General features: G+C 43.6%; 1 protein-coding gene across 1 annotated transcript; it reads right to left on the minus strand.

Annotated features, from left to right (window-relative positions):
- Positions 1 to 804: 804 nt before the first annotated feature.
- Positions 805 to 2,183, minus strand: Rnf182 (ring finger protein 182). The gene has a single exon (XM_051194374.1). It carries the CDS (start codon positions 2,076 to 2,078, stop codon positions 1,335 to 1,337), a length of 744 nt encoding a protein of 247 aa, XP_051050331.1. The 5' UTR covers positions 2,079 to 2,183; the 3' UTR covers positions 805 to 1,334.
- Between the last annotated feature and the right edge of the window lie 10,597 nt (positions 2,184 to 12,780).

Below are 12,780 nucleotides of genomic sequence, written 5' to 3' on the forward strand. Positions count from 1 at the left end.
ATATATACATTCAATGCTCCCACCCTGTTTCATGAAGAGGGGTCCATACTCAGGCCACGTGGCTTATGCTTTTACAGAAAATACCTTGAAGGACTTGAATCTATCCCCAAACTAACTGAACAGCCACAAGTGAGCTGCCCCTGGCCGCCTCTGCTTCACTCCCTTGTTCCCTCCCTCCAAGCAGGGCATCAGCTTGGCATGGCTTCACCCTTTCCTTTGCCAGGACTTCCATAGGACATAAACCCGAATCGCGGCAGTCTGGTACCACTCAACAGAACACTTGGGTTCTCAGTGCCTAGGACTAGGGCCGCAGGCAGCCTGTTGCTGGGTTTTCACCATCACAGGCTCCCCCAGAGTGTTGCAGGAGTCAGCAAAATCAGCCCTAAGCAAATTTCTAAAGCAAGGGGAAGAAAATGAAACCTTCATACACTGACAACTAATTTAAGTGGAACTTCGTTCAGGATAGGGGATGGGCTGATTGAAGAATGTGGTTAGAAATCAAGCAAACCCAAAATGCCATAAGAAATTACTCCAGTGAATAGTTCCACATGCCAAAACTGCCCAGATCTTGTCTGGGAAGACTGGGAGGAAAACACCCATGAAGGGCAAGGCCTGCACTAAGGATAAATGGCCATGCCCAGGCATAAAGTCTACTTCCATGCAAACTTCTCAAAGTTGTCCATCTTCTCTAGCAACATGCCCAACCAGGAATCCTGCAGGAACCACCCAAGGGGATGAGATTGCAGGACCCTGGGTCAGGGAGCACCGCACAAAAGAGAAACGGAGCTGAGGGTAGGCAGCAGACCTCAGAGAAGCTGTACCTTAAGAGAGAAAGCACCTGAAAATGATTAGGGGCTCCAGCGCTAAGAAAATGGGGGGGCACGCCCATGTGTTTTGGAGCAACCTGCCTCTGACATCTACCCACCATCATGAGATATCTCTAACTTGAAGGAGGACTCCATTTATCCCCGATCTATTTACAAAGACCCTGCCACAGTATAACACACCTTGCCTGGTCCTTGTCTGCAAGTATTCACTGGGCCCACACCTTTGCTCATGAGCATCTCACAACTGCAGAGCTCCCTAACAGCTGTGCACACAGCCTTGCTTTCTTGGCTAACCCCCATGTAGAAATGAACTTTGTAAAAAAAAATTTTCAGAATCCAGGAAAACCCATCAAGCCAACATCTGGACAGAAAATGGACCGCAGACATATGGCCAAGGGATTCGTTGAGGCTGTAGACACTAGCCATAGAGAATACAAAAGAAAGCAAATCATACGTACATCATTTGAACATAGCCATATGTGCCAAATTGCCTATTTTGCATATTGATTAAGAAGGAAGTGCCATACAGTCCAGAAATTCATGACAAACACACTGGCAAAAACCATACACCATAAGGATGACAAGGCTAGAAGGGACGAGGCTAACAAAGACTACCCCAAGGGTGACTTTCTTAGACACCAGTAAATAGATCCCTAAGGGCAAGGAGCTGAAGTATAGCAAGCCTAGAAGCCACACTAACACCCGGATGGATGTCTGAAAGAGTAGGGAGGTGCAGTTCCACACTGTCCAATTGTGGGACACTGTGGTGACAGAGTCGAAACTTGCAGGCCTGTAGAATTCTACAACAGGGGTAGAGCTGAGAGACGGGGAACTCTCCCTCTGCACCTCCATGATGGTGATAACCAAGCAATTGGAGGATGTGTGGGAAGGACTGACGAGGGACGCCAGCCGCTTAGGGGTAAGCAGCAGCTCCGTGGGATTTTCAGGCAGACATTTCTTTCCTTTGCTTCCACAAGTCAAGTTTACAAGGATGTTATTGTCATCAGGCAGGCTACTGACTTCATCATCTGGCAGGCATGTCTCGAACCTGCAGAAAGGACAGACGATGACACCTTGGGGGGAGTCCCCAAAGTCTATGATCTTATAGAGGCATTTGGCACAAACCCTGTGACAACACTCCAGAACCTTGGGCTTCCTCTGTTTCAGGTTGTACCGATTGTAACAGATCTTGCACTCTAGCTCATCTGAGACCTGAGTCTCCACAGGCTCTTCCGGTGGCTGGCTGGCCATCTTAAACTACGGATGCAATCTTTTGTAGATGTGCCTGACTGAGGAGTGACTTGGGTTAAGGAATTCCCCTGAACATCACATCATCCAAGTCAGGCAAGGAGGTTGGAAAAACTGGAAAAGTGGGGAGAGAACCCAGACGTCTTTTGAACATTTTCAGCTCCCGTGTAGCACCCTCTGTCTCTGATGCATATTTTAAAAGGCCACCTGAAGAATCTGCAGAGAAAAAAAACCAGAGATTATACTAGAGCAAACAGTTCACTGAAAAGGTGTTCTGAGAACTGCTTCATGGCATTTCCTGAGCTCCAAGGATCAGGAAGCAGTAGACCTAACAGATTAAGTCCCTTCCTATTTCACCTTTCCAGTCCTGGAACAGAAAGGTGTCATGCTCAGGCTTCAGTCACAAACACTATAAGAAGGAATTAAGTCCTAATGCATGTAAAGTACACATCAGTGCTCTACAACAGTGTCTAGGGCAGCTAGGGCAGATTATCTCTGAAATAAGCACCAAATTTTGGCCTCTTTGTAACATGACACTTGTTCACAGTATAGAAAACAGTACCTCCTACAGTGTTCACAAACAGACCTGAGAATCTTCTTGTTGTTGCTAACTTGTTTTGTTTGATTGCTTGCTTGCCCAAACTGACACTGAACTCAGTAAGTTCGTGACTCACGCTAACTAATCTTGGAATCGGGGTCATGCCCCATCATGCCCAGCTTCCCAAGCACAGAGTCTGAAGGAGAAATATTAAGGACACATTTTTCAGGAGTGTTTGTAAGTGAAGCAGATGGTTTTTACTTCTTTATCCGATTTGCAAATGTCCTTAGTGTTTGACTATTTGGTTGCAATTTTTGTTTCAATGCCAATCTTGTGCATACACATCTACACAAAGTAAAATAACCTACAAACACATCCAGTGCCTAAGAGAGCGAAGCAAACATGGGAAACACATACAATTACACACATACCCCATGAACATGGGTGACTATCAGGAAATACTCTCATTTGCCATCCCACCTACTGTGTGTCATGTAAATTCTGTCTGTGGTAGGCAGAAGGCACAGTGCAACCTGCAGGCCCAATGCTAGGGCAGTGACATCACCGGCACTAGCCTCGTACACAGGGCAGAGGTTTATTCATATGCACAATGTGTCGTCCATAGTGTGCATCAGTGAAAAGAGCAGCCGTGTGGGAAATCTCCAGATCATCCCATTAGCTGTAATATGTGTGATATTTGGGGTAGTAGATCTGTCTTGAAATATGCTGTGCTTGGAAAGTATGGAAATGGATTTGAATTTCTGAGCACATCCCTCCGAGCTATAACAGCAGGAAGCTGTCACAGCATTTCTGAGGAGACAACAACCGTGCTACAATTCAAAATTTGCTATGGATCATATGGCCCTTGAGGGGCTATATTAAGCTTAGGCAGTTTTAAATCAAGAGTATATAATGCCTTCCTTCTTGTTTATGAAGTTTGCAAATTTCCAAATGACTTCTTATTCTATGTGACTGCATAATGGGCATCAGTGACAGGAAGTGTGCTGTGGCAACACCCGTCAATGGACTCTGGTTATGAGCCAACACTTACAGAAAGGCTTTTTCATCTATATTCAAAAGTCTCAAGTTTTTTTTTTTTTCTGTCCTGTGTGGAGTTTGGGGATCAAATGTGTGTTTGTTCTATAAATGAACCAAGAGCTCTGAGGCTTCTGAACTAGTGTGAACAATAGTAAAATGTGTTCTTTAAAAGTTACATAAAACTCTGCTGCTGTTCATAGCCTGTTGTTGCTGTTTCCAAAACTGGCTCTTTAATCGCATTCCCCCCTGGCTGAGGGTTACTATCTAAATCAAATTTCCCATTTCTTCTTGGGTCACATGTATATCTGACAAATAAAGGTCCACTCCATCTGGGTTCTCAAATTCATATATATATATATATATATATTTAAATTTAAAGCAAGCTTGTTTTACATGTCAATTCCAGTTCCTGAACCCTCCTGTCCTCCCCTATTCCCCCCCACACACCCCCATCCCATCCCCTTTATGCTCTCCAGAGAGGGTGAGACCTTCCATGGGGAGTCTTCAAAGTCTGACATATGATTTGGAACAAGGCCTAGGCCCTTCCCCATGAGTCTAGGCTGAAAGAGTATCCTTCTATGTGGAATGGGCTCCCAAAGTCCTTTCGTATACTAGGGATAAATACTGATCCACTACAAGAGGCCCCACAGACTGCCCAGTGCTCCCACATTCAGGGAAAGAAAATCTTACGTCCAAGAAATCCCTAACACAAAATATCCAGGAAATATGGGACACTGTGAAAAGGCCAAACCTAAGAATAATAGGTATAGAAGAAGGTAGAAATCTTGCACTAGGGAAATGTCCAGAGATCTACAAGGATGACCCCAACTAACAATCTAAGCAATAGTGGAGAGACTATCTTAAATGCCCTCCCCTGACAATGAGATTGATGACTTCCTTATATGCCATCCTAGAATCTTCATCTAATAGCTGATGGAAGCAGAAGCAGACACCCACAGATAAACACTGAGCCAAACTCTTGGAATCCAGTTGCAGACAGGGAGGAGTGATGAGCAAAGGGGTCAAGACCAGGCTGGGGAAACCCATAGAAACTGTTGGCATGAACAAGGGAGAGCTCATGGACTCCAGTCTGATAGCTGGGAAACCAGCATAGGACCAATTCAAATTCTTTATGAGTTGAGCAAATTTTCTCCTTTGTCTTCTCTAGATTATCACTGTGTCCCCAAATATGTCCCTTTCCTCATTTACACTTGCTTACTCTTTGTTACGTTTCTAATCACACACACAGACTCTCATGCCAACTTCACTGTGCTTATCAAGGAGCATCCTTAAATGTATTTACCTCCATGGCTTTGCTTCCTTCATTTCAGCCTTTCTCTTGATTGTTGCCTCTGATTTGCCTTAGTGTGTTCTGTCATTCTTTTTCCTCATTTCATAATTAAAGGCCAAAAACAAAACATGCTCTGCCTTCATTTAAATGACAGTGTGTCAAGGAGGTGATTTCCCACGGCCTGCAACTTTTATTCTCTAGAAGTTTCTGTGGACTTTTAGATAGCTTGACACTTGACCTTCTTACTGTTGTTGCTTGTAATTGGGGTCTCACTATGTAGCCTTTGGCTGGCCTGGAACTCACTATGTGGACCAGGCTAACCTCCAGCTCACGGAGTCCACCCACCATTGTCTCCGCAATGCTGGAATTAAAGGTGTGCATCACCATGCTTGGCTCATGTGACTTTTGACTTATCCTTTGATACAAAGGTCATTTCCATCTTTTCATTTATAAGTTTATAAATTATTTATAAAAACATTTTATCACCTTTTATTTATTTCTATTAATGGATTATGATCAGAGAAGAGAACTCCAAAGACCTCTTTTTCTTTAAATTTATTGTTCTTTGTAGCCAAGGTTGTGCTCAACTTGTCTGACACTTCCAGAAACTAACATAGCTATTAAACATAACTTTGTACCTATTGCTTATTATCCTCAAGGTAGATCTGTGATTGTGGAGGAGACGAGCGAACAGGGTTTACTAAAATGCCTGGCAAGATTATATTTGTATCTCAACAGTTTTGTTTTATAGATTTCATGGCACGTTACTTTATATAAAAGCTCTACTTGCCTTCTTCACAAACTCCTCTTTAGCCTAAAGAATATCAATCCTTAACCCGTTGGTGACTTTACCTCAAGCACCCCCTTGGCTAACCCTGACATTGTTCATTCCACTGACTGCGGTTTCCTAGGATCTCTATCTAGTCTGACATTTTCAACTTTGATCACTTTATTTAAGAGCTTCCTAAAAGCAGTACAGTGTGTGTGTGTGTGTGTGTGTGTGTGTGTGTGTGTGCGTCTGTGTATCGCGTGCCTGTGTGTATGTGAATGTGTGTATATATGTATGTGTTATGTGTGTCTGTGTGTGTGAGTGTGTGCCTGAGTGTGTACCTATGTGTATGGATGTGTATATACATACATATGAGCCTCATGAGTGTATGTGTGTATGCCTGTGTGAGTATGTGCCTATGTGTGTGAGTGTGTAGGGGGGTGAATGCGTATGTATGTGAGTGTTTGAGTGTGTGAATGTGTGCTTATGTACATGTTGCATGTGTAAGTATGCCTGTGTATGCGAATGTATGTATGCATGTGCGTGTGTGTGTGTCTGTGCGTGTGTGTGTGTGTCTGTGCGTGCGTGTGTGTGTGTGTGTGTGTGTGTGTGTGTGTGTGTGTGTTGCATGTAAAGTCTGTACATGCTGGACAAATGTTCTACTACTAAGCCACTTCCCTGACCCACTTTTTAAAACATTTTATTTTGACACAGGATTTCACTGAGTTACTCAAGCTGGCTTTCAACTCACCCTGTAGCCAGACAAGAATTACACTCACAGTCCTTCTGCCCCAGCTTCCCAAGGAGCAGTTAGTACACTGCCAGGCCCATCTTGGGATTTGCTTTTTAACTAAGTTGAGTAGTCACAAAATAAAAATAAACAAATAAAGTGGTTTACGTTTATTCATTTATTTATGTGTACACATATATATGTGTGCCTATATGCGATAATAATTTTTAAAAGAGAAGTCGTGAGTTTGGGAGACAAGGGGGCATGGAAGAAGTTGAATGGAAAGAGAGAAATGGCACTGATGTAAGTGGAGTGTTCATGTTTAAAGTTTCAAATAATACATTTTAAAAATTAGCCGAGATATGGCCCCATGGTGAGATGGTTATCACTTTGGACTCTGAATCCAGTGATCTGAGTTCAAGTATCACCAGGAGGGCTATGGCTACGGCGAGCATGATTTCCCCTCACCATGAGGGCTATGGTTATGGTAAACATGATCTCCCTCACCGGGCAGGCTATGGTTGCGGCGAGCAGACCATTTCTTTGTACTCTCCTCAGGAGCATTTTTGTCATAGAATGATAATGGGACCCTTACATTCTTACATAATGAAGTTTAATTGCGGAGGGAAATGGCTGGCTGCCTGTACATTCTGCTGCTGCTGCTTCTCTCCTGGTCCTACTGTTACTCCCCCAGCTCATCTCTGGTGCCAGCAGTGAGACACCTGCAGCTAGCCAGCACTTCCTCACAGAGGGTCATCTTCTCTCTGACTGACAGGAAGCTGCTAGGAGTCTGCTCTTTGGGCACTCGAGAGCTCCAACAAACACAGCGTTGCCTTGAGTCAGCTTTGAGAATATGTTTTTTGTATTCATCTGATCTCTTCCTGTGGCTCTCCCATTACACACATATGTTCTAGCTCCTAGACTGACCTCTCCCGAATCCCACCCCTTTAAGCTATCAGTTCTCTCAAGAACATCATCTCATCCTGCAACTCCCATCAGACAATTGTCTGATGGGGAAAGTCACGTGTCTCCTCTCCCAAGGGTCTTTCTGCGCTGTGTTTAAATCTCCTCCTGAGTGCTCACTGTTCTCCTCTGTCTCCAGCTGCTGCTCTGTGTTGTGAAGCACAATTCCAGCTGTTCTTGCAGGCCGCCTCCCCTTTGGCTTCAGAGAGGCCATTCTCTCTTGTTACGTGACTGGGGTGCTGATCTGCTACTGAAGGACCCACCTGTCTGCAGGACTGCACCCACAGGAGTGGGTTGTGAGAAGTGGTTTCCACCCCGGGGACCACGGGGACACTGGTACAAGCCTTGGGGTGCAGTCAGTAATAGGAAAGAGCCTTCCTTCTCCAAAGCCTTGGAGACAGTGAGGATTCAACCGAGCTGTTGTGGCACCTTGGTCTTTTGCAGAGCGTATATACACACACACACACACACACACACACAGAGAGAGAGAGAGAGAGAGAGAGAGAGAGAGAGAGAGAAGGGTGATTTTCCCCTATGATGCCTTCAGGCTCCATCTTAATGCCAGCCCAGCCCAGAAAGGAAGCCATTATCTGTGTCACACTCTTCACCTTCAGCTCTCACAGGGCTTGAGGCTGCACCCGAATTTGGAGCTTTCACTCCAAGACAGGCTTGGGTAAGGCGAGGCAGACATATGAGGGCAGGCTAGACAGCTGCCAACTATAATTTCTGGGAATATTTTTCACAAATATTGATCCACAAGGGAAGTTGCAATGAAAGCTGAATTTGTACAGAACAACCATGCTTTCTGTGACATAAATGTGTGCAATAAATTGATTTTATCCCTCACTCATAAGTTAGCTTTAAAATTCACATTTTCTAAATGTTCTGCACTTTCATTTTTCTTCTTTGATGACAAACTATTTGATGTCCGAGAATAAGAGTCTTTTTACTTTTCACTTGGCTATCTTTCTTAAATACTTTTTCAAGTTTTACATTGTAATTCAAGTATTTATAGTATTATATGGCACTTAAATTTAAAAGCCATTCTGTTTTAAAAAGATTCTAACATTTTTAGAACGTGGACTCTTTGGGAGCTGGGAGACAGCACACAGCAGGAGGACTGGTCAGCACCTACTTAGAGTCAGGTGCACAAACCACGCCTGTGATCTCAGTGCCAGAGGAGCAGAGACAGGAGGACTCGGGGATTCGCTGGCAAGCTCATCCAAGCTGAACCGGTGAACTCCAGGTTCATGCTCCTTGAGACCATGAATCAAATAGCAAGGTGGAAAGTCACTTGTGTTAAGCTCAGGGTTCCTTCCTCCCCACACACAGGAAAACACACACACACACACACACACACACACACACACGCTTTCACTTGCTCTCTCTCTCACCCTCTTGCTCTCTCTCTCTTAAATGCACACACAGATACACACGCACATACATACACATCCACACGTGTAGCTTTAGACTGTTTAGAGTCTTTCCTACTCGGAGCTTCTTTCCTAGATTCCCATGATGTAACTCTTCTATGCCATATGGTGAAAGAATTCACAGTAGACAAGTCATTTTGCCTGAATATTATTTACCCTGACCCCTAGCCTGGAAACTCTACACAGCGGTTCTCCCCGGTGCTGCGGCAATACCCCCTACAGTATGGTTTTTGTTTTAGGCCATCAACAGGTGGAGGAACCTGTTTCTTCACCCTTTAATCGGCAGGCATGGGCCTAACTCCGACCATCAGCTTGAAAGTGAGGGGCCCTGTGGGAATTCAGAAGCCCAACTTCAAGGTGCCCTGACTTCTGCTCTAGCTCTCTTGCAGCCTTGAAGCCATCATGGAGAGACCCTGGTCAGATTCCTGAAGGTCAGAAACCATGGAAGCCCAAACAAAATCCAATAGCAAGACCAGTGAAGAGAGACAAGACCAGCACAGACCATCCAGCACTGATTTGCCCCACTGAGCCAACAACCTCATTTGAACTGATGCCCCCAGGAAAGACCTACATGAGCCTCCCCACCACCACCTCCGTGAAGCATTCAGACCCACAGACTCATGAGCAAAGGGCATTCTGATTGCTCTAAACAGTTCTACTTTCAAAGTTATGTGTTTTCTGACAACAGATAGACACAATGTGCAAAATTATTTCCAAACTAATTCAAAGTCAGTTCCTATCCAATCAAGGTCTATCCCTTCCCTTAAGAATGGATACCTGACTCTAAACTCTGAAGTGCCCTGTGTTGCAGCCACTGTGATTCTTGTTAGAAATGATGGCTCAAAATATAGTTTCTATGTATTCTTCTAGATCTAAGGCCGTATTGTTCTTATTACAACAATGCCCGTGAGCTCCATGGTACCAAGGGTAAGTGTAGTTCCCAAGGTACTGATAAGAATACCCACCGGAGGTAAGACTTCCCCAGATGGCAGGAGTTCAAGCACAGGAGGGAGCACATGAGATAGAGATATATATGATCACACTGTTACTATTCCAGGGCTTGATTCTGTGTTATTTGTATTATCCACTGTCCAAGTGAATTAAGTGATGGGTAGTGAGGTGAATTCTGTTTCTTCAAAACATTGCAAATACAGGTTTCATGTAGCCTGAGTCATCCTCACAAAGACCATCAACCATTTGAATTAGGCATTAGTGGGATAGATTATATGTTTCCCTGTGTGAAACCACTACCAGGTTTCACCCTCATTTCCTGGAAACTCCTCCTGTCACAGAGAATAAATATCATCACTGTAGGCAGATGATGAGACAATATATTTCAAATGGATGCAAGTGCTGTGTTCATTATCTGCGGCTGCTGGAGATAGCACTGAAGGCTTGATCCTCTCCAATTTCTCTCTGTACCAAATGTAGCATCACTCTTCACACATTTTCATTTCTTGATCATCAGTTTTCATGACATCCTACGTTCTTCAACTAATAACTCTATCCCTTTGTATATAGAGTGGCAGAGAGTATTGGTTTTTAATCTAAGCTATTAATATATCATACAGAGATGACTTTTCTTTGATGCCATCTCTCTCCTTCATAAAAGTCCTATGCTCCTAATCTTACTGTGTATGGCACTTGACTCTCAAATTAAATTTAAGCCACAGATTTGTGACCTACCACCAAGAAAATGCAGTCGGATGTTGACTTCTGGGTAGGGCTTGAGTCTTCTGACTGTGACTTATCAATACCTGCTCATCCGCTTTTGATAACAGACCTAGTTATCAGAGTTCTCCTTTAAAAAAAAAAAACTTTAGCGGTATTTAACTCTATACAGGTGATCACTTCAGAGTTAAGATGCTTGCTATTGGTTTCCACTTTGAGAACAATTCTTCTAATAGCAACACTTGGAAAATCCTAAATGCACAGACTCAACAGATGCTAAGCACTAATTCCCGAAGGATCAGCAGCTGCTGCCTCTAAAAGAATTTAACCTGCAATGCCATAACAACCCAATGGTTGCCTAGCAACATATGGAGCAATCCAGAAAGCCACTCTCAAAGATTAAAACTTTAACTTCAATACTCACCCAAGACCAAGACAATTTAATATGATAGAGAAACATCATCTACTCATCAGGAAGTGCCAAGTAATCAAAAATCTGTGCTGCTGGATTTGAGATACTCTGCAGGGTGAGCTGGCTAGTGAGTCCAATCAGAACGACCCAGTCTCAAAATATAAACAAGAGAGAGATCCATAGAAGAGAAAGTGGGAAATATGCTTGAATGCATAAGCACAGGAGACTGCTTCCTAAATAGGACACCAGTAGTACAGACAATGAGAGCAACAATGAGTAAATGGGGCCTGAAACTGAGAAGCTTCTGTAAAGCAAAGAACACTGTCAACAAGAAAAAACAGCTTCCTGTGGAATGGGAAAATATCTTCACCAACCCCACATCTGACAGAGGGCTGATCTCCAAAATATACAAAGAACTCAAGAAACTAGACATCCAACTACCAAATAACCTAATTTAAAAATGGGGTACAGATCTAAACAGAGAATTCTCAACAGAACAATTTCAAATGGCAGAAAGACACTTAAGGGAATTTGCAATATTCTTAGTCATCAGAAAAATGCAAATCAAAACAACTCTGAGATAGCATCTTACACTGGTCAACATGGCTATCATCAACATCAGCAATGACAGCTTATGCTGGAGAGGATATGGAGCAAGGCGAACACTCCTCCATTGCTGGCGGGAGTGCAAACTTGTACAGCCTCTGTGGAAGGAAGTATGGTGATTTCTCAGAAATTTGGGAATCAATCTACCTCAAGACCCTGCAATATCACTTTTGGGCATATACCCAAAGGAGGCACACTCATACCACAAGGACATTTGAGCAACTATGTTCAAAACAATATTATTCATAATACCCAGAACTTGGAAAAAACCTAGATGCCCCTCAACCAAAGAATGGATTAAAAGAAATGTGGTACATTTACACAACAGAATACTACTTAGAGGTAAGAAACAATAACATCCTAAAATTCACAGGCAAATGGACAGAACTAGAAAAAAAAAACCACCCTGAGTAAGGCAACCCACACCCAGAAAGACAAATATAGTATGTACTCACTCCTAAGTGGATGCCATAAAGTAAAAGATACCCAGCCTACAATCCACAACCCCAGAGAAGCTAGAACCCTCTTCCAGAAACTGATGGAAGCAGGTGCATAAATCCACAACTAACCATTGTGCCAAGCTCCTGGAATACAATCAAAGTGAGGGAGAAGTCATAATATGAACAAAGGTGTCAAGACCATAATGGGGAAACCCACAGAATCAGCTGACCTGAGCTAGTGAGAGATCACTGAGTGCAGCCTGACCAATGGGGAACCTGCATGTGATCAAACGAGACTCCCTTAATATAGGTGGCAATGGTGCGGCTGGGACAATAGATGAGGCCGCTGGCAGTGGGTCCAAGATCTAACTCTAATGCACAAACTGACTTAGAGGCACCCATTCTATATGAAGCTTGGTGCTTGGTCCTGCCTCAACAAGATGATGGGACAGACTTAGTAGACTTCCTAGGGGAGGCCTTGCCCTCTCTGAGAAGCAGATGGGAGGTTGCGGGGAGTGGGGTAGTGGGAAGAGAGGAAGGAGGGGAAACTGGTATTGGAATGTAAAATATCTAAAAAAAAGAAGAGAGAGATCAAAGAGGATAGTCAGTGTCAACTCTTGGTGCAGGTGTGTGCACACACAGGTACAGGCACACATGCGTCCACATATGCAAAAGATATACACAAATACTAGAAACTTAGAATCTGTTCAATGACATTTTAAAAGCACTTCAACATTGTAAATGATGGTAGAAAGAATATACACTGAACTCAGCATTAGAAGGGAGTGGGGTTTCTGTCTATGAACAGAAGAGT

This window comes from Phodopus roborovskii, unplaced genomic scaffold (genome assembly GCF_943737965.1).
Source record: "Phodopus roborovskii unplaced genomic scaffold, PHOROB, whole genome shotgun sequence".
NCBI classification, from domain to species: Eukaryota; Metazoa; Chordata; class Mammalia; order Rodentia; family Cricetidae; genus Phodopus; species Phodopus roborovskii.